The 21,153-nt window shown below is 40.9% G+C and overlaps 1 protein-coding gene across 1 annotated transcript in view; it reads left to right on the top strand.

Moving 5' to 3' along the window:
- tspoap1 (TSPO associated protein 1) overlaps window positions 1-9,542 on the top strand; it is a 74,778-nt gene extending 65,236 nt beyond the window's left edge. The window contains exons 26-35 of the mRNA XM_085469635.1: window positions 3-102; window positions 2,031-2,173; window positions 2,773-2,941; window positions 3,598-3,666; window positions 4,296-4,343; window positions 5,081-5,107; window positions 5,205-5,326; window positions 5,412-5,483; window positions 5,655-5,759; window positions 6,276-9,542. Coding sequence (XP_085325761.1) covers window positions 3-102; window positions 2,031-2,173; window positions 2,773-2,941; window positions 3,598-3,666; window positions 4,296-4,343; window positions 5,081-5,107; window positions 5,205-5,326; window positions 5,412-5,483; window positions 5,655-5,759; window positions 6,276-6,590 — 1,170 coding nt within the window. The 3' untranslated portion in view covers window positions 6,591-9,542. The remainder of the gene's footprint in view (window positions 1-2; window positions 103-2,030; window positions 2,174-2,772; window positions 2,942-3,597; window positions 3,667-4,295; window positions 4,344-5,080; window positions 5,108-5,204; window positions 5,327-5,411; window positions 5,484-5,654; window positions 5,760-6,275) is intronic.
- Window positions 9,543-21,153: the final 11,611 nt, after the last annotated feature.

A 21,153-nucleotide genomic window follows, 5' to 3' on the forward strand; every position in this document is an offset into this window, starting at 1 on the left:
AGGAGGTCAGCCAGATCCCTCCAGCTGAAGCACGTCCATCATGGAGAGGCCAAGCAGAGCTTTCCTGTAAACCCGCATGCTTGCAGGCTAGGAATCTCAAAGGTCAGAGGCCTTTTCCCCTTTCGTGTTTGTGCTTCCCCTCTTTCTCATTGCTTTCTCTTTTCTTAACCAAAAACAGTGGGTGTGAGACGGTGCTGACACACCTGTGGTTTCTGTTGGCAAACCTCCCCCTCTCTCACATGGAGGTAGTCAGATTAGCACCTTGTGTAGGAAGGAGGGGGGTGGGGTGGGGGTTTAGGGAGAAGGAGGTGCTGTAGCTGCAGTGGAGTGAAGTGAGAGAGAGAGAGGCCGCTAAGCTGAGAACCGGCTTAACCTAAAGTGGCTTGTCATGACAGGAGGAAGTGACAGACATTAAAATAGTAACCTCGATTAGCCAGCAGAGAAATGGCTCGCAGTTTGGACGTACACACCCCTCTGCTTTTCTCTTCTTTCCTCCAGATCTCGTCTCACTTGCTTCCCATTGTTGATTCAACAAGTTGCCCTTTGAGTTAGCAAACCTGGCTGTTCTGATAAATACACAGTTGACTGCACACATATATGCGCAAGTGAACACGTGCACAGATAAGAGGAAGGGCTTAGGGAGAAGTTCTGTTCTATCTACTAGAAAATCAGTGAGGATGTGAAAGTGTGCGAGTCGTCTGCCCGTGACTCTTGCCACAGATGGGCTGATTCTCTCTAATGAGATAGAGAACGCATCTCTTGAGTGCAGCTTAAAGCCTCACTACAGCTCTTCAAATTTGTCTCTTGCTGTCACATAGGCTTCAGTGGCAGTGCTTTTAATCACACTGCTGGAATCTTTTGTGCAATAGTGCGTATCTGTTGCCTGCTTTGCGTAGTTTGCACTGTATTAAAAGCACCTCTAAAATTATACTAGGACTGTTTTTTACATGTTAGGTTTGGTCTGCAAGTAAAGGTGTTGAAAGTTAAACTGGAGAGTGGGTCAGACACCTTATTCCACAGTTGGAGTTTGTGAGCGTGTGCACGTTTGTCAAATGGCTCACACAGCTTAGGATCAGTGGTTTAGCTTGATTACCTCTTTTAAGGACATGCCAGTGCTAGGCGAACGCTGCTCATGGCAACGCAGTTGGTGGGCAGTGGGGGAGGTGCAAGCTTGCAGTTCTATTTGCAGAATTCATTGCAAGCTAAGCACGGCTGCTCTGCAAACTCTGTTGTGTTGAAATAGCCAATATTATAATAGTAAGAGAGAATTGCATCTTAATACCTATAAAATAAATTGCATGGGATTAAAGGGAAATACTTCCACAAAGTAACTAATTCAGAATGAGAGTTATGTACACTGTTGGTATCATTTAATGATACAAGTGTGCGGTTGACTCCCTTGTCCCGTGGAGCGAGCTGAATTATCTGCAGCTCAACGTGACAAAGACCAAAGAATTGATTGTGGACTTTAGAAAGACCAGGAAACCTGTGACCCAGTTTCAATCCAGGGGGTCGATATGGACACTGTGGAGGATTATAAATGCCTCGTAGTACACATAGATAATAAACTGGACTGGGTTAAAAGCACCACTGCACTCTACAGGAAGGTCCAGTGTCATCTCTATTTTCTGAGCCGGCTGAAGTCTTTCAACAACTGTTTTTATGAGTCTGTTGTAGCCAGTGCCATCTAGAGAGCTTTAGCATGTCGGGGGAGCAGATTGAGGATCGCAGATGCCAACAGACTGATTGGCCATAATGTTGTGGGGATGGAGCTGGACTCCCTTAAGGTGTCGGATAGGCGGATGTTGTCCAAGATAGGAAAATTGTTCGTGCCTATGCATATCTCCCTGTACAACTACAGTAAAATAACAAAGTTTTACAGAATATATTTAATCTGTAATATTCTGGATATTTATAACTATTTGTATATATTAGAGCAATTTTCTAATCATATTTGTGTGTGTGTGTGTGTGTGTGTGTGTGTGTGTGTGTGTGTGTGTGTGTGTGTGTGTGTGCGTGCGCGCGCGCAGGTGGTGTGGAATCACCAAAGACGAAAGGAGACAGTGACATACGCATCTTTGTGGCCCTCTTTTCATATGACCCTGCCAGTATGTCACCCAATCCTGACGCTGCTGAGGAGGAGCTTCCCTTCAGCGAAGGACAAATCATCAAAGTATGTCCACACACTGCTCAGGCCCTGATGGCTCAGCATGTTCTGATTTCACAGCATTCCTGTTTTAGACATGCAGCTCAATCTGCATGTTTGTATAGTTGCCAGGGTTGCTGTGGGTTATTCACAAGCCTTAAAGCCTTCTTTGTTATCATCCCCATTAGTTTAGGTTATGGTTACATGAGCTAACACGCTAGGGAGCATTAACCAAAAAACTGCTGGCCTGCTTGTCTTGCAACAGAGTGACAGAAATCTGCATACTGAAATAGTGGAAACCACAGATTAAAGTAATTATCACGCTGCTGAAGGTTTCATAACAAGAAGTGATTATGGCTTTAATGAGGCCTGAATGTAATTCATCCTTTTAACATTGTTTGGTTTTTATCTTTATTTGCAAAGATTTGAAAATGTATTTTAAAAAGGCTGATTTTGATGTTGGTTGTGCAAATTGTAGCTCAGAGGATAATGCAGCTTGCACATTAGAGGGACATTTAATGCACCCATTTCATTCTAGAGTATTAATGTAATGCTGACCTGTATAAAATCTATATGCCATCAGTTAAAACAACTCATTTTAGTTGATACATTTCCTCCTCCTTCAGGTTTATGGAGATAAAGATGCAGATGGGTTCTATCGAGGAGAGTCAGGCGGTTGTCTGGGCTATGTGCCATGTAACATGGTGTCTGAGATCCAAGTGGAGGATGAGGAGACCCGGCAGCAGCTGCTGCAGCAGGGCTTCTTATCCACAGCAGCTTCCATAGAGAAGATAGGTATGTGACTGTGTTAGTCAGACATTTTCCCCCAACACAGCAGTATTAGTTCTGTTGTTTTGCCATTTAAAGGTGATTTGGTTGTCTGTTACTGATGATGTAAATGCTAATATTTTACTCATTATATCATCCCTGTTCATGTTTGAGTGGGAAGTGAAAATGGCAGCACAATTGTTGCAAAACTTCAATGTTTTGAAAAGTGACTTTAAAATATCCGTCATTTTCAATCCTTCTGTTGATGTCTTCATTTTCTGGAGAACATCTGACAGTTGGTTTTAAGTTGATTTAAAATTGGCCCAAAATATTGAATATGTTCTTATGTTCTTTCTGCTAATAAGGTAATAGTAACCATTGCAGGAGTCTAAAAATGAAATGGGAGGCAAAGTCTCTGTGGCAAGCAACCGAACAGAATCAAGCTAACACTTTGCTTCTGTTTCCTGCTTTGTACCCAGAGCTGTGCTGTTGCAGATGGTTTAACCTTTTCACTTCCACTTGTCACTGCTGTGTCAGCTGCTCACTGGCTCTCATGTGTTAAATAGCTCTCCACTGGCTTTTCATTGTCTACTTTATGTGGTCTGCTGCTCTCAAAAATTACATCTGTGTTTCTTTTTTTATTATTATTATTATTTGGTTTTCCTTTCTAAAACTCCATTAAGGCACTCGCACACACGCACAGCTTCCACGTCGCCCCGTTCCACCGCCGAAACCGAGACGATCCAAGAAAGGTGTGTCTCGCTGCAGATTGCGGCCCCCCGCTTCTCTCCTTTATCCTCCCTTCTGGTTTGCTTCTTTTTCTGTCTCTTTCACTTTAGATTTTGCTCTTTCAGTTTGCTGCCTGCCATTCAGCAACTGGGGCATGGGGGATTTTTAAACCAGCTACTCAAGTAATGAATTCAGACAGCTTCCTAGAATTGTGGGCAAATACTTCCATTATGAATGGAGTATCTGTCGAGTAGTTTCGTACTTTACAATTAAAGCCAAGTATTTAAAGGCTGTTTATGCTACCATCTCTCCACAGGTTAAGTGTGCAACAGCTTTTCAAAAGTTCAAAGACACATACATGAGTCCTGTCATTGGCTATGCATGTAATACACGGATATAGTAGCAGGATGTTGCCATGTGTTGCTAATTCATTAAGAACCTCAAAGAAGGTTTTTGTCTCCTGCTCCTGTGTCACAGTTGAATTACATGGTCACCTACAGATCACTTTGTTGAAACATCCATTCCCCTCTGCGCTCCACCTGTGACTTTGCGTGCTGCCTGTGTGATGACCTGCAGGATTATTTTCAGACAGTGCCTTGTGTCATTCTGTGACTCTTCCTGTACTCTTTTCCCTTCACCCCGTCTCTTCCAGTCAAGTCTGCAGACATCTGCGAGGAGAGTGTAAACTCCTCCAGTCAAGGTTTGTAGCTCTGCCCGCCTCCGTTTGCACCTGCATGATCAGGTGACTGTTTCAGTGTGCCCTGGAGGACAGCATGCCTTTACCTGCTGCTGCAGCTGGAGTTATTTTCTGTTATTTTCTATTTTCTTTTTGTTTTGTTTTTTTTAATGGTTGTAAACATGAGAACTGTATTCAGAGTTGCTGATCATGTCGCCTTCATTCATCCTTTTTAGAGTACGTTTGACTCTTGGCCTTTAAACCCATTAAAAGTAAGGAACACTAACAATAAATTCATCTTCTTTGAGTTGAAAATGCATCAAATGCAGGGGAAATCATCTGCTTGCAAGGGGCAGCCAATCAGAAGAGGGAGGGTGAAAGGAGTTAAAAGCAGCTTGTTTCAGCCAATGGTTGAACTGAGAGGCTCCACTGATTCCCAGTGTGAGAGCAACTGTGGATCATACAAAGATTAAATATCACATAATAGTTACTCTTTAACGGCTTATCATTAACCCTTAGTTATAAAGGTCAAACAGTCCCTTCTGTCCCTTCTTTTCATCTAATAACATCCATTTGTCTCCATTTTTGCTAACAGTGTTGCAGAGTAATTTACTCTCCCCGCCTCAGGATAAATATTTGCTCCAACTTATGTTTAATGGGGCAGCACAGTTCAGGCTGCCATCACCTTTTTCATGAATTACAAATGCTAACTCTCTCTGCTAATCTTCTGTTCTTGTTGTTCTGATGTGACTTTCCTTCAGCTGAGCATGATGCTGAGCGAGTCGAATGTACGTACACGATCAGTTTATTGGAAATGCCCATTTTCAGGACTCTGTACTAAAAAAAGTGTTTGTCCACCCACCCCCCTTTCTCATTGGCTGACAGATCCCAGCCAGGTGGATCCCTCAGCCACTGCAGCTGTGGGGAAGCCAGCCCCAGGAGCCCGAAGGATGGTCGCCATCTTTGATTATGACCCACGAGAGAGCTCCCCCAACACCGACATAGAGGTTAGGACTGCAGATGCTTTCTTTTTGCTTTATGGGGCTGAAATGTTTGCTGATTACCTGCTCTGTTTGTTATGCCCCTGTCCAGGCTGAGCTGACCTTCAGTGCTGGAGATATCATACATGTGTTTGGTGACATGGACGAAGATGGCTTCTTCTACGTAAGTCTGAAAATGACTAGGAGATCTGACATGACTGCAATATTATGTGGCTCTTAAAACGTTTAACTTTACTTTGCTTAAAACTTAACTTTACTGGCTGTAGCTGTACCACTTATAAAATACCTTTGTAGTAGAGAGTGCATTTCATCAAATTACCACCTTCTCTTTCAGGGTGACTTAAATGGCCACAGAGGCCTCGTCCCCTCCAACTTCCTGCAGGCCGTCCCAGATGATGCTCCTGTGCAGCCTGCACCTGAACCCAAGAAAGAGTCACAGGTAGCTTTGAAACTGTGGGCAATGGCCTGACCTACATGGTTACAAGTCACTGACATCCCAGATTTCTGTGTTTCTTTTTGTTATCACTCACAAGTATGTCTAATTTCTGGTTGTTGAGTTTGTTGTTTCTTTAAACCTGTTTTGTTTCATTAATTCTGCTCTGTCACATTTCTTTCATCTCACTGTTTCCTGCATGGCCTTTTCCAGAAGCAAAAACGTTCTGTACACTTTGAGACTTGATCGTAAGTGTTTCTAGGCGATCAACGCTCTTGCTGTCTGTTTACTTCCTCCTTAAAACCTTCTCAACCCGTAGCTGTACACTGCTTCTGTGATCCTGCCCCTAAATGTGAACCACAGGATGAGTTGAAATCTTTCTTCCTCTGTGTCTCCCTGTTACTGTTTCCTTTATCAAATATTAATTCTAATAGAAGAAATGATGAGCCCATGTTGTGTAAATGAACTTCAACAGTGTTTTGCTTTGCTGCTTTTTAAACTCTTGATTTCCTTTTTTCCTAGGATGCTTGGACGTCTTCCACAGAGCCACAGGAATCTGGGCCATCAACACTAGAAGAATCTTTGCCCCCTCAAACTGAACCTGCTTGCCCCGCCATGACAGAGCACACAGATCTACAACCCCAATTGGCACCCACTGCAAGCCCCACGTTAGACCTGGACCCTGCTCTGGGCCCAGCTGTAGTGAAGGCCTCAGACCCCCGTCCTGTGGACAGCCCTGCACAGGCCGAATCTTCTGTGCAAGGAAAGAAGAAAAAAGGTTTTTTCTCCAAAGGCAAGAAGCTGTTCAAAAAGCTGGGATCCAGCAAGAAAGAATGACAAACTTTGGACATCTGACACACAACACTTGTGTCACATTAAAAGCACTTTTTCTGTAACTGTAATTCTCAGTTGGTAGTCGGTGCAGTTAGCAGCTATCAGATCTAATAATTGATGCTTTAACTGTCAGTAGTTCTACATTTGCCTTAGAGCACTGGTAGACCAGCTGTTAAATATAGAATACCCTAAAACACCCAACGGCATCACAAGAGCATGTATAGATGCATGTTGAAGTGAGCAATTACTTCCTAATAATCTGAGCATTTGCAAAATTTCAACTCATTGGAGGCTTTAAAGCAGTTTGAATCTCCTTTAGGACTGACTTTATTTAGAACAGTCAATACGGAACAGAGAAGACGTCATCCCAACTCAGAGACAGCTAATGAAGTGTTAGCTTTAATGCTCGTGTACTGGTGCCACTTTATTTATTATTTGAAACAAACAGACAGAGGCAGCACGCCGTCTCTTCCTCTGTGTCATTATTAAGAATGCACTATCTATCCTGAATGGATGCTTCTCTCTGTGTTTCTTGTCTTTAAGAGTATTTATACATTACTTTGTACAGAACATGATATTTATTTGTATCGGATTCCTGCCCTAACAGTGGTCACACCGCATGAAGTGGCATCGGGGCGTAAAATTAGAGGTTTAGAGCTGTCAGAGACAGCAAGGATCCACTTTGGTATGTGTAGTTTAGAGCTAAGACATCGTGGCGTTTGTGGTTAACAGTCCTGACTGTTTGTTGGCGTTCAATGTAAAGAATGTGAAGGGTTCTCCTTCTTTGGCATGTGTGTGTGTGTGTGTGTGTGTGTGTGTGTGTGTGTGTGTGTGTGTGTGTGTGTGTGTGTGGATGAAGCCACACAATCACTGGTGAGACTGAAAACAGTTGCCTTTCTCAGACATTAATACAGGAACTCTTGATGGCTGTGTCAACAGTCATAACTGACCTAACTGTTACTTGTTTGCCATCTGTGTGTGAGTGTTAGTGTGCAGAAATGAGCAGTAGCCAACAGAGCTGCAACTGAATGAAGTATTTGTTGATTAATCGGTCAGTCATTTAGTTTAAAACCAGGGGGATGCCCGTTAGATCCCTGCAGCTCAGTGCGACTCCAAAAGAAGAGAAGAAGAGTCAGTGATTATGTTTGAGAAGCTAAACTAGAATAAACTCATGTGTGACCCCTTTCAGCCCACTTCCTGCTTTGTGTCTGTGGGACTAACCTGTATATGAGGAGGCAGGTGCTTGAAAAATAATTAGATTTTGAACTTTATTTCCCTGTATTTGGGGGTTGAGCCATCATGCCATGCATGGTGGCTCAACTGGGTTTTGACACAAACATCTTCAACATCTCTCAGTGTGAAAACGTCATGATTAATCAACAATTGCTTTACTGTTGCAGCTCTGCTTAATCTGTAGTCCCAAATGAAAACTGTGAAAATATTGTAGCTGGTCATAGATACTGAGCAGTGTTAGCCTGTGGGGTGTGGTGATGTTTGAATGTGGCACACAGAGCAGCACTTTCTTAGAACAGCGTTTAAAATGAGCAGTTTTCAGTCATTGCTGTGGTGGTTAGCTGCACTACTGTAATGTGATAGACTCTGCAATAAGTTGTTGATGTGTGTTTAGTTTTGCCTCCTCGTGTAAATGCAGTCACATAACTGTAGTCAATTTGAATGGTGTTACGTGATCCCTCTTCAGCCCACACGGCGTTTTTCTGTTCGCACATTTGCATCACAATACTGTCAAAGTTTCTTCAAAAAGTAGAGCTTGAGCAATGGCGGCTCTTGCGTTTGACTGCAGGGGAACAAACACAGAGCCGTGCTGACACACACACACACACACAGGGCTGTTAGGTAGCTTCTCAGGTTTTCACACCTTTCCTTTTCCATGCTGAGCGTGTGGTTGTTGAAAAAGCAACAGGAGATGCCAAAATGTTCGGTGCTTTCCCTGGTTTACTAGCGCTGGCTTGAAGGCCCGTGTGGCAGGTGGAGTGAAGGCTCAAGCTGGAGGCACGTTATTTATTTTCTTTTTCTTTTCTTTAATGTGATGAATGTTTGAATTTTGTCAGTGTTAAAATAAAGGGAGCGTGATGATGCCAAGAATTAAAAAAAAAAAAAAAAAGAAGACAGGGGCTGGATTGACACTTTAGATGTGAAGTAGCCGGGACAGAGGCAAGAGCGAGGCTGTACTGTCTGACTTCTTCATGTGTTTCTTTTTTTTTAAGAATCAAAACAAGGGCGGATGCTTAACAGTTGCCGAAATGTACAGCAACCATTTGTACTTGTGTTGGATTTGACGGCCTTTAATGCACAATTATTTCTCTACCTGCTGAGTAGTAACATAGGCATCCCCCTCCCCCTCCATATGTTGTAGGACCCCTGTAGGCAGTATTTTAGCTCAGCTGATCATATTTAGCCTTACACGAAGACCTTGTTTAGTCTTAATCTGTTGTTTACAGGATGTTTATTGATTGCATGCATACTAATGTTATACCCATGTTTGGCCTTATTTATGTTGCTGTCACATTCTCCGTCTTTGCGGGCTCCCTTTTGAATTGTAGATGGTGGATGCAGCGGGAGATGGAGCTGTAGGAGCTGTCTGTATGTACTGAACAGTGTTGGGACTATTTTCATACAATGCAGATTTTTTTTTGTAATCTTTCCTGAGCTGCATTTATTCATTCATTCATTTGTTTGAAACCAGTGTAAGATTTACCTTTTTATATTATATATAAATATATATATAAATGTTTTTATTACCCATTTTTGGAAGCTCGTGTGTAAATATTTTTTGTTAATATTGTTTTTCAGATTTTTTTTTCTTATGCATGCCCAGGCAGTGTTGATGGAGGAACGGTGTATGAAGATGTTAGAACTAAAAGGATTAAAATTGTGACGGTTTCTTTCAATATGGATCTTTTTACAGCAATAAATTATGTATATTTTCACAGAAAACACCTGTGTGTGTCATGTGTGGTAATTTGAAAAAGAAGCTGAAACACAAGGTCCCGATTTTTGAATGTTTATCTTTATTTCATATCAGCAGATCATACATTGCACTTGTGATAGGTGAAACAGATGAGATCTAAAGCGGAAAAAGAGTTGCAAGCTTTGCTCTGTGCCGCACGCTGCCCATGTGAACAAACTGCTGCAACACTCTGGGCAGAGCGTGGCCGTGCGAGACAAAGCAGTTTCCTCTTTTGCAACTTCCTGCGCGGGGCGCCATGTCGGGCCTCTGCTCTCCCTGAAGCCAACAGTACACTCATCCATAAAGTAGGAAACACTACACTGTGGCGAGGAGTTTAGTAGTGCTTTCTACTTTATGGATGACTGCACTGTACATCCACCGCTCCTCTTCAGTCTTCTGTCTTCTCCCACTTCTCTGTTCTTTGTGCACCTGCTCTGGCAGCTGCACACATACACACTAACACACACCAACCACCCCTCCCTTCCCCTCCCCCGCCCCTTGACAGATAGACCGACCTGAAACCTCTGTGCTTAACAGCTCAGCAGCCCTTGCTCATGCTCAACCAGAAAAAGCACACTTCCTGATTCCTCTTGAAACACTTGCGTGCCTTCTGTTTCCACGCAATTATTTCAAATTCATCAGATGTCTGGTTACATTTCTGAAGAACATAAACTAAAAAAATGTAAAAAAAAAAAAAAACACAAAAAAAAACCCTGTGAGGCAAAAATTTGTTCTTTTTGTTTTGTTTTTGGAGCAAACTGCCAGAGGAAGCGCTATCTTGAGGAAGCCATTTTAGCAGCCATGAGTAAGCTTTTCTGTCTGAGCTGTTCTCTTCGATCAGGAGGCGTTTAAAATAAGTCCACCAATAACACACGACAGCTCTGATCACATTGAAATGGGACCGGACAGAAAGATCCGAAAGACACGTTTAAGAATTTCAATCATAGTCTCAAAGAAAAACTTTGCAAAACCTTTAAGTTTTAAATACAAATGTGTTTCCTCAGTAATCTAAGCCAACCTCTGAACAGAGGCTGCTTGCCTAGAAGTCAAATCAAAGAAGTACAGAATGAACAAAATAAAAACTGTAAATTTTGGTTTGCTTTCCACATCTGACACACAAAAATCATTTACAAAAAAAAAAGATTTCAAACATAAACAATTCAAACAGTTCTAGCATTAATCAAAGCATGTCAACCATTAACACTTTACCTCGACCTTTCCTTTTTTGTTTTGTTTCCTGTCTCTCTGTTCTGAACGCTGATTGTCCTGTGGCCCCACAGGTGTCTTCTGCCTGTCTGAGGAGGGGATGATGAAGAAGAAGAAGAAGTCGTCTCCTTTTGAACCCTCCACAGTCACGTGATGTAACCACAGGAAGAGGTTTAACAGTCACAGGCGCTCTCTTTCTCTTCTTCCGTCTTAACTCTGCCTACTGCAGATGCCTTTTTTAAAAAAAGCCGACAGCAGTTGGACAATGAGCCCACCGTGACATGAGCAACACACACTACACCGTCCCTGGTTGCTTTTAACAAATATGTTTCTCTTAATCCACATCGAGCTGGGAAACGAGGTCAAATTAAAGCATAACGAGGTTATAATGTCTGCAGTGTCAACTTTTACTGGTTCAGCTCACATTCATGTATCACAGTGATGGTTCACTTCCACGGCTTGTGTATGTCATTCTACGTGTTGCACAGTGTGGCAGTTAGGATTTCTCCATAAATGAGATCTATGAGCAGCCAGAGGTGCAGTAAGGTTTGGTGGAGCATTTCCTGTGAGAAGATGGTGTCGGTGATAATCTTAACTAGAGCGGAGAGCTGCTGTAGTTCTTACTGTTAGTCAGTTCAACACCGCAGCCATCGTTGCTCGCATTCTTCTGCACACATCTTAGGAAATGTAATGTGAAATAGGAAGGTGACAAAATCCACAGTCTTTACTTTCGAATGTATTTTTACACGAGGGGAGAATGCTGGGTTTTTGGGTTCTGATGTCAGCAACCATATGAGCATGGAAGTGCTGCTTTAAGGCAAACTTGTTGAAATGTTTAAAAAAAAAAAAAAAAGAAGTCAGCTGCGACCGCCATTAAAAAGAAAAAAAAAAGGCACACTGAGTGACATTTTCATCAATGTGCTTACGTTCTGTTGGGTTTTTAAAAGTGAAAGGCTACAAGTTTCAATTCCCCCTGAATGTAAATGTCCAACTGTAACTGTTTGGTTTCTCATAATTCAAACCCTGAAGGGCATCTGGGTGAACCCTGAAGTGTGACAGCTATGGCACATCGCTACCAACTTCAGCTTTCTGGACTATAATCTTTAATCTACACTACCTTCCAAAAGGAAGCCATTCACCTTCCTACTGCACTCCCTGTATTTGGCAGCACAAATTCACAAATTTTACATACATAACATAAAGAATCCTAAAGAATAAGATTAGTAAACTACCCAAAATGAACATCACAGCTTTAAAACCTTGAATATCACTGCATCTGTGATCTAACAATCATTCAGGAAATGTCTCCACCTATTTGTTTACATTTTATACCCGTATCAATAACTACATCTTTCTGATCAAACTCTGTTGCTTACATTTTTGCAGTGGGCGACACATTTTATTAATTCAGCGTTTTAATGCTTTATTTTTTCATTAAACTTCTTTTTTGTTTTATTTTCTGAGCTTTCTTTGGTAACTTACAGTCATTTTATGCTTAACTATTTCATCACGTGGGATCCAGACTCATGTGAAGGGACTGAACTGTGCTCTGGCCTGTAAGCCTCCCTATGTAAGCTGTGTATAAGAGCAGATGAAGTTCTTACTTAAGCTATTATTAAATGTTTGAGTACTGCCCATAAATAATAAGATGTATACAATAACATGCCACAAGACTCACAGAAACATTTGGGATATATATTTCCTAGCCTCTACATTATTTTCACTTCTCTTCTAGGTTTCTAAAATCTGCTCTTATGGTCACTGTGTTGTTGTTAGCATATGCACAGGGCTAAATGTTTGGTTATATGTTAATGTTGGATGGGTTTGTGTGATTGTGATTGTGTGGTTTTTAAAATGACAAAGTACTTGGATTCTTCTTAAAAGGGTCTTAAAATGCTCATGTGGAGCTCTGTGTTTTCATTCGGGGCCTTTGGGGCCGGCTTTACACAACTTGGAAGTTCAACAAAGCGCTTGTTGATCTGATGTTGGCGCCGCCCGAGCTCACCCACTGTGTGAATCCGGTCATTTTAGTTTCTGTCTCTTAAAGATCTCACCTGGCCTAAAAGCTTGCTTTGCTCTGATTAGTCAACGTCCAGAAGCCTGCAGAGAGGCCGCACCCATTGCTTGTGAGCTGGTAGTGTGGGGGATGTTAAACAGAAATATAAGGTACAAAAGGTTAGTTAGAACTGTACTGATCAAAGCAGACAGGAAAGGTGTGTTAGATCCTCTTACAAAAAAAATCAATAAATAATTAGAACTAAAAACTCATGCATTCTGCTTTAATAAAATACTAAAACTAGGAATAGAAATGGATAAATGAATGCTTTTTAAGAATGACTTTAGTGTTGGAGACGGTTGAACTTTGAAATGCATTAGATTTGTCTCGCTGTTTCCCAACCAAGGGCTCAAGCCCCTTCAAAAGATCAAGGCATAAATTGTTTTGTTTTTTTTAGTTTTTTTAGTTTTTTAAAGGGCTTGTGAAATTACTTTTAAGAAAGAATAGAAGAAAAACAAAGCTCAGTCACATGTGTTTCATCATTTTTGGAACACTGTCCTGGTTTGGTGAACTTTTTCTAGCTTGTCTGACCTTTTGGGTCAGTGAGCGTGGAACAGTTCGACAGAAAGCGTGCGAGTCCTCGGACACCTAAGTCCATGTGAGTGTTGTCCGCTACAGACACAACAAAGACATAAGAGATAAGATGACATAAAAACCACAACAGTTGCACCTGATACAGCAGAAAGAAGACTCTCAGGAGCAACCAAGAACTTTGATCTGCTCCTGAAAAGAGCTACAGCTCCCTGACTATGTATTTCAGTTTATATAATGCCAATTTACAACAGCCACCTCAAGGCATCTCATGTTAGGGTAAAGGTGTGCTAGCAGCGTGCTAGCACACTGCTAGCACTCACTCGCATGTCATTGAGGAAATGGCCCAAACACTGTGAGGAATATTCTAACACTGGGGCCTTCCCCCCCACACTGGCTCTTACGATAGACCTTATCTGGACCGGCAGCCATTTCCCCTCCCTGCCAGCACTCGCCAAGCTCCCCCTGGGCTACAGCCTGGGTGTCGACACCACAGAGCCACCCTGATCCCTCGCTGACCTGCAAGCTCCACACAGGCCTGAACCTGAAATATTAAGCCAGCTATTTGTAACTTTTTTGACTTGTGGCTCTTAACACCAAAAAACTGTGTCTGGCTGTGGCCCCAACAGAGATGGATTTCTCCTCTGACCTTTCACATGGTGCCATTTAACCCTCACTCAGGTTCATTCTTTTACCTCCATTCATTTTGTCTTTGTTTAGCATCTTAACCCACATGCAATTTTTCTTAGCACAAACCTAACGTTAAGTCTGATTTCATAAGCTTCAGCTAAGAGTAACACTGCTCAAAGTAAATGAAAAGGAAAACTGCAATAAAAATGCGTTCAAAAATTTACTGAAACCAATATTGGGATAGGAATAGCTTGATTTACCTAAAAATCAAACTGTGTATCCAAAAGACTACAAGAGAAATTCTAAAAAGGAAATCTATAACACATATATGCAAAGATGTTTTATTCCAGTTTGCTTTGGAAATAATTCACAGTTCCTAGCTTATATCAACATACTGTATGAATAAAGCTATGTTGCTACCTGATGAATAAAAATACCAAAAAGGAAACATTTTGTTAAATTAGAAAAGAAAAACATCTGTCCTCACATTCATTAGGTGACACTTGAAATACACATGAAGTATACCAAGTGTACAAGTGAATAACACAAAATAATACAAAAGTTACTTTATGAAGTTCCACAGTGGAGCCTAAAACATCAATGCAGCTGTCTCAGGGCAAAAAACAGGCATAAAGATTAAGATTCAGGCAAAACATTTGCAGCCTGAAGTACAGTGAAGATAAAAACAAAGTTAACCGTCTATTAATCCTAGCTTTTATAAACAAGAACATATTAAACACATTATTTAGTCCTTGGCAGGTCTTATTATTAGGACTGGGATTGGACTGGACTTTGACTGTGTCGTAGCAACAGCTTGATTCTTTTCTATTTCAGCTCTCCTTGTTTAGATTTGCTGCTGTGCTTGGCATCATTGTCCTGTTGCATGACTCACTTTCAGCCCAGCTTAAGTTGTCGGACAGTTGTCTTCATGTTTGAACTCTGATATACAGAGGACGTTATTGTCAACTCAATGACGGCAAGGTGCGTGGGTCTCATGGCTGCAAAACACGACCCCTCCGCTGCCATGCTTGACAGCTGCTATGAGATGTTCGTGCTGACAGGTTGTGTTTAGCATAACCCTAAACACAACCCTTTTCTCCAAACATCGCACTTTGAATTATAGCCAGACAACTGTACTTTGGTCTTCTCCGTACAAAGGATTTTATTCAGGAAGTCTTGTGGTTTGTTCAGATCCAACTTTGCAACCCTAAGCCGTGCCCATGCTGCCATGTTCTTCTTTAGAGAGAAGAGGCTTTCTTCTAACAACCCTTCCAAACAACCCGTGCTTGTTCAGTTTATTTCTAATTGTACCTTCATGGATTTTAACATCTAAAATGCTAGCTGAGGGCTCTAGGGCGTCAGATGTAGCTCTTGGTTTATTTGCAGTTTCTCTAAACATTGCATTGTCTGACCTTGGGGTGAGATTTCAGGGATATCCATACTCGGGAAGATGGGTATTTGTCTTAAATGTTTTCCACTTGTGAACAATCTTTCCCACTGCAGAATGATGGATTTCAAATTGTTTACAAAGGTCTTATGAGTCTTCCCAAACTGATGGGCAGAAACAGGTATTCTTTAAGATCATTGCTAATATCAAACCGCCAAATCCTTTGCTTTTACAGAGGTGCACATTTGAATTTCATTATATTTTATTTATTTTTTGAGTCCAGTGTGAACATTTGGGAAAGACAAAAGGAAGGAGTCTCATGCCAAACTTCTCTCTCTCTCTCTCTTGTTGAATGTAAGTCATGGAACAAGGCACAAATAGCGACATAAATAAGAACTTTCAAATGTAGTCTACAAAATGACAAAACAGGTGAATGTACAACGTTGAACATAACTTTAGGGTTTGTAATAAATCTCAGTGCTCCAAAATAAACAGTATCTAGAATATGTAAGCATTGTGAAGAAGACTACTGAGATAAAAGTGGAAACATCAAGTCTCTGGTTTTTCCTCAGAGGACAGAGAAGTCTCAATTCTAAAGTAAAAACCCAGTTTCACTGTAAGGTTTTTACCAGATGTACACTGTCATCTAATTCCTGTGTACTTTCAGAGCTGTACACAGGAATTTCTGTAGTAATATATGAAAGGTTCAGTGTTTTTGAGTTTGCATTTGAGAACATCATCAGTTTAGTTTTGTCAGCATATAAACCAGTTCTAAATCACACAAGTAGATTTAGCAGACAGAGAAGATGTTGGGAGTAGAGTAGTACATCATCATATCATCAGCGAAAAAATTAGAGGTTTTTTTTTATTATGTCTAAAGCCATTTTCATATATAAAATAAACAGCAGCAGTCTTAGAATGGACCCCTGATAAATAACTTTGAAATCATCCAACAGTTTTATATTTGTTTTCTACAGCCCTGCACTGACAAGTCTTTGCTTTAAGATGAAGCAAATGGAAATGGAAAAAAGCCTGCAAGGTAGTTCAGGCAGTACATGAGCAACATTGCTTCTTCCAAGCTGCCCTCACTTGATATGCAAATACATCTTCTGATTTGGCAGTCTTCTTGAGTTGTAAAGTCTTGTGAATGCAGGGCCCAAACACCAAACTCTAACTAAATTCTGCTCCTGAAATCAAAGATTTTAAATGTGAGGTATCTGAACTACTCACAGACATGGCAGTTAGTTAGCAGTTGACAGCGTCTTCACTTTCAGATGCTACACAGAAAAGTCCACCTTACACACTTTTGTTAATCTGAAACATACAGCCCGAGTGAGGATTTTACTACAGAATGAGTACTTTCATACATGCTTTGATACCTTTTGATTTTCACCATTTGCTTACTTGTGAATATGCTGCTGTTCTTGTATTCGACCAGCGTTAACATACAATAGCTTTGTCCATTGAAGCTGCCAGCATTTGTAAAAGGAATTGAAATCCTTCAGTATGTTCTCAGTTCTGTAGCTGCCAAAGAGAGGAAGCTTTGTAAGCCTTGTGAAACACATTTACACACACACACACACACACACACACACACACACACACACACACACACCCAGAGCAAGTTAAAGTGTGTGTGACCTTTTGCTGCTAATGTCCATCCCCCATGCAAAATACATCCCCTTGCTTCCCTAATTCCCGTTTATCCCACTTAGCTTAGCTGAAGAACTTTCCACTTGCTTTTTTTTTCTTTCTCAACAAAGGTTAGTGCAAACCTGAAGTTAACACCTCGGTTCATGATCTATTACTTTCCCCTAAGCTCAGAGCACTGATACATCCAAATAAGGGCAAAGGCACCAGTGAAGCCTCATGGGTGTTGCTCTGTGTGTGTGTGTGTGTGTGTGTGTGTGTGTGTGTGTGTGAGTGTGTGTGTGTGTGTGTGTGTGTGTGTGAGAGAGAGAGAGAGAGAGAGAGAGAGAGAGAGAGAGAGAGAGAGAGAAAATGAAGGCCATACTTCACTTTGCTTCTCTCAAATGCTGCTGCAGCATTTAATCTGAGTAAAAGCCAGCACATGGGCGGAGCCGAAAGCCTTCCTGACAGCGCCTGCGGTCGTGGAAGCCAAGTTCTCAGTTTTGTTTTTAGTTTGCAGCCCTCGTGAAATGACTTCACCCACGTGTAGTTTGATGAAGACAGGTTTAGGCCACATGGAAAAAAAAACCCACTGCATTTTAGTATTCTATGTGTCGCACTGCAAATGGTGGTGGTGGTGGTGTGTGTGTGTGTGTGTGTGTGGGGGGGGGGGGGGGTGTCAAGGTGAACAACTAAATGATGGTGCACATGCACTGACTGATCTCAGGGCCCACATGGAACAGTGCAAACTGACACTTGTGGTTTATTTCTCATTTGGTTATCAACTGCCTCCAACCACTGGAGGTAAAGCGTCTCTTCAAAAAGTCTCTGTTCTACTTGTGATGGAAAGAGAAGTCTAACCTGCTGGGCATTTGAATAACAGTGATATTTAATTTGTATGGTTTTGTAGGTGAAGAGGGAGGAATGTGAGCAAAGTGGCTGTAATTGTGTTTGAAGATGAGATGAGACTTACAAAATGAGTATTTTCTCATTTGTGTCTTCGAAGTTTTATTGTAGCACTTTATAATATAACTCGTGACAAAGAGTGTAATCCCTCTGCAATTACATTCAATTTCAGTGTATTTTGTTTAAAATAATATTTATCTACAAATACTTAAAGCATACTAGAATAAGGAGGTAACAAGCCAGGTTTTACAGGGAATAATTAGTGAAATAATCTTTTTACACATTTGCATATAGATAGATAGATAGATAGATAGATAGATAGATAGATAGATAGATAGATAGATAGATAGATAGATAGATAGATAGATAGATAGATAGATAGATAGATTAGGACTGTCCTCTCTTAACCACTTACAAGAAAAACTAAGGACCATCAAAATTCGCAGACCCACGTGACCATAATGATGAAGCCAAGTCTATTTTTTCCGTGTCACAATCACTGTTCAAACACAAATTTCAAAGGTAGTGTACAGGAAAGGATTGTCTCATTTCCTTTAAAATAACTGGAAGTTAGGTAACTCCACAATATGGCCTGTGCCCTGAAAACTAAACTGTAAATACAATGTAAGATGGGGAAATATTGTTTGCTTTTCCACAAGATAACCAAGGAATTACACAGTATTTAAAATGATGTAGTACTTAAAATTACTTACAGTATAATTTGTGTATCCTTTCCTTTAAAATACCCAGAATTTAGGCACTTATTACATTTACTTACATTGCAATATTTATTTATTCTGTAAAATACATGAAGTTGTGCAATATTTAAACTTACATAATAATTTGTGTCTCCTTTACTGCAAAATACCAGATGTTACACAAAGCAGAGAGTCAGCAGGTCGCCTGCCATGAACGAAACAGCACAGGTGCTACAGGGTTGGTTGCTGACCCTGACCTCTGACCCGAATGTGGCAGCTGGGGGAATTAAATACATGAATGCAAATTGAACACAGAGTTAACCATTGCTAGAATTAGCTAGAATTTACTGTGTGTCCATGTTAGATCAGTACTTGACTATGATGTTATACTCCCCTTAGTATACAGAGCACATCATCCATCCATTTTACCTTCTTAGGCCTATCCCAGCTGTCACCGGGTGAAATGTGGTGAAACACCAGATCACCAGTCTATCAGAGAGACAGGCAACCATTCACACACACAGCCAATCGAGAAACACCGATTAACTTCTCCTGCATGTCTGTGGATGGTGCAAGGAAGTCAGAGAACACACACACACACACACAAGACAGCCACAGGAGGTCGGAAAGAAGAAGTCATATGTCCAGAACACTGTGTTTTCATTTTTTTTAAAAACTGATTTTGTGTTTGGAGTTTGGAGAAAATGATGTGTCTCACTGTGGTTCAGCAATTGTGAAATACAGGATTTCAACCGGCAGTGATCTTCAGCACTGATCTGCATATTTTCTTCTAGAGAGATTATGTCATCATTATGAATAGATGGAGAAAAGTTATCCTCTGGTGGATTAACCTTTTTTTCTCCAGTTTATGGAGATAAGAACAATGAAAATAAGTAGTTCTTCGTTCATTGTAGGTCATGACATTTGATTAACGTCATCGCACGTCTCTTCAGGTTACCCGCAAAAGTAAAATGAGAAATGCTTTGTGAAACATGAAACCGGCACAGCTTTCATATCGCATCGCATCTTTTTTATGCAGTTTTCACCTACTGCTATTTTACCAAGTTTTAAGTTTCCTGCCAGCGTTACGGGTCCGCTTGTTAGTCTTCAATATGGCTAAGAGTTCTCAGTGAGTTTTGACAGACTGGCTTCACTAACTGTGCCTTTGCAACAAAATGTCAGGAGCAGGTGTCGGTGCAGTGAAGACTCACAGCATCACAAATGAAGACAACCGGAGAAGCGGACCGAGATCATGTGCAAGGATGTCCTCCAGGCTGCAGTTAAGTCAGAGGACACACATGGTGTTAAGTGGAGGTGTTTTCTTAAGTGATAATATACTCCAGTAGTGTAGTACTCCACCTGAACTACACCTGATATATTGAACAGCACAGGATGACAATAAAGATGATATTCTCTTCACACTATTGTGCTGTAAGTGAAACGGTAACCACAGCAGATACCGGATCTGAAAAGGCTTAAATTTAACTGGAGACTATCGCACGCAGCACTTCAGGTGAAAGGTTAGCTAAATTTACACGTTCACACTTTGGCTGAGAGTTCTCCACCTGTCGGCAGTGTCGGCGGCTGCAGGGAATTCCGGCACTGAGTAAAAAGCACCATCTAGTGGTGCAGCTAAAGAAGTACAGGGAGGATTTTTTTAAAGGGTCTAGCCAACTAAAAAAAACATGATGAACTCTGTTGCTCAGAATGAACAACAATCAGAATGAACCACCTTTGCCATCTTAGTGTTTTGCGACCATATGTGACAAATGGTGACGGAAGAAACAGAGAAATCGATTATATAACTTATTGGCTAATGACCCTGAATAATCCTCCTTTCTGACTGTAAGAATTCATCATTTGTAAAAGAAAGTTTTATTCAATATGATGTGAAACTAGAGATTAAAACCATAAAGCTGTCTGTGTTTGCTGAGATTGTAGAGAAAAGGAGCCAAGGGTCTTTTTGCAACCAGTGTAGTCGCCCCCTGCTGACTATTAAAAGTAACGCATGTTATTAGATGCATGATACTAACCTGTCACAACATATTTTTTTAACGGAAATAATGAAATAATGCTTGGTGATGGTATTTGGCTTTATTAGTGTGGATGCTGATTAAGCACACAAGCAAGGATTGTTCTTCTACTTTTCATATTCCGTACATTTTTTGGCATCTATCTCCTTCAACACCGTTCAACTTAGAAAAACCAGTCAACCACCGTTAGATTCCTCTTCTTTTGGACATGACTGCTTGTATTTTCCTCATTTTTAACTTTTATATTTTTTAAATTATTCAACTTTATTCAACAAAAATTTACCATGTATTTCAATGGCAGAATGTGGGCAGTGGAGTCAGTTGATGACTTTTGATGATCATGACCAGATGATTATCTGAAAGATAATCATCTTTTCTGACCGGATGATTAAAAGTTACAGTATTTAACTGTCTGTAGTGGATTTTCCCACATTTCAGACATTCAGGGACTTAAATAATATGAGGTTTCAAATATTTCTTCAGATGTTTTGTGACTGAATTTTCTTTTGTCATTACTCAACT

The sequence above is a fragment of the Copadichromis virginalis genome, linkage group LG10, assembly GCF_057382275.1.
Source record: "Copadichromis virginalis isolate Kocher_CV1m ecotype Utaka linkage group LG10, C_Virginalis_male_GT1.1, whole genome shotgun sequence".
Taxonomy (NCBI): Eukaryota; Metazoa; Chordata; class Actinopteri; order Cichliformes; family Cichlidae; genus Copadichromis; species Copadichromis virginalis.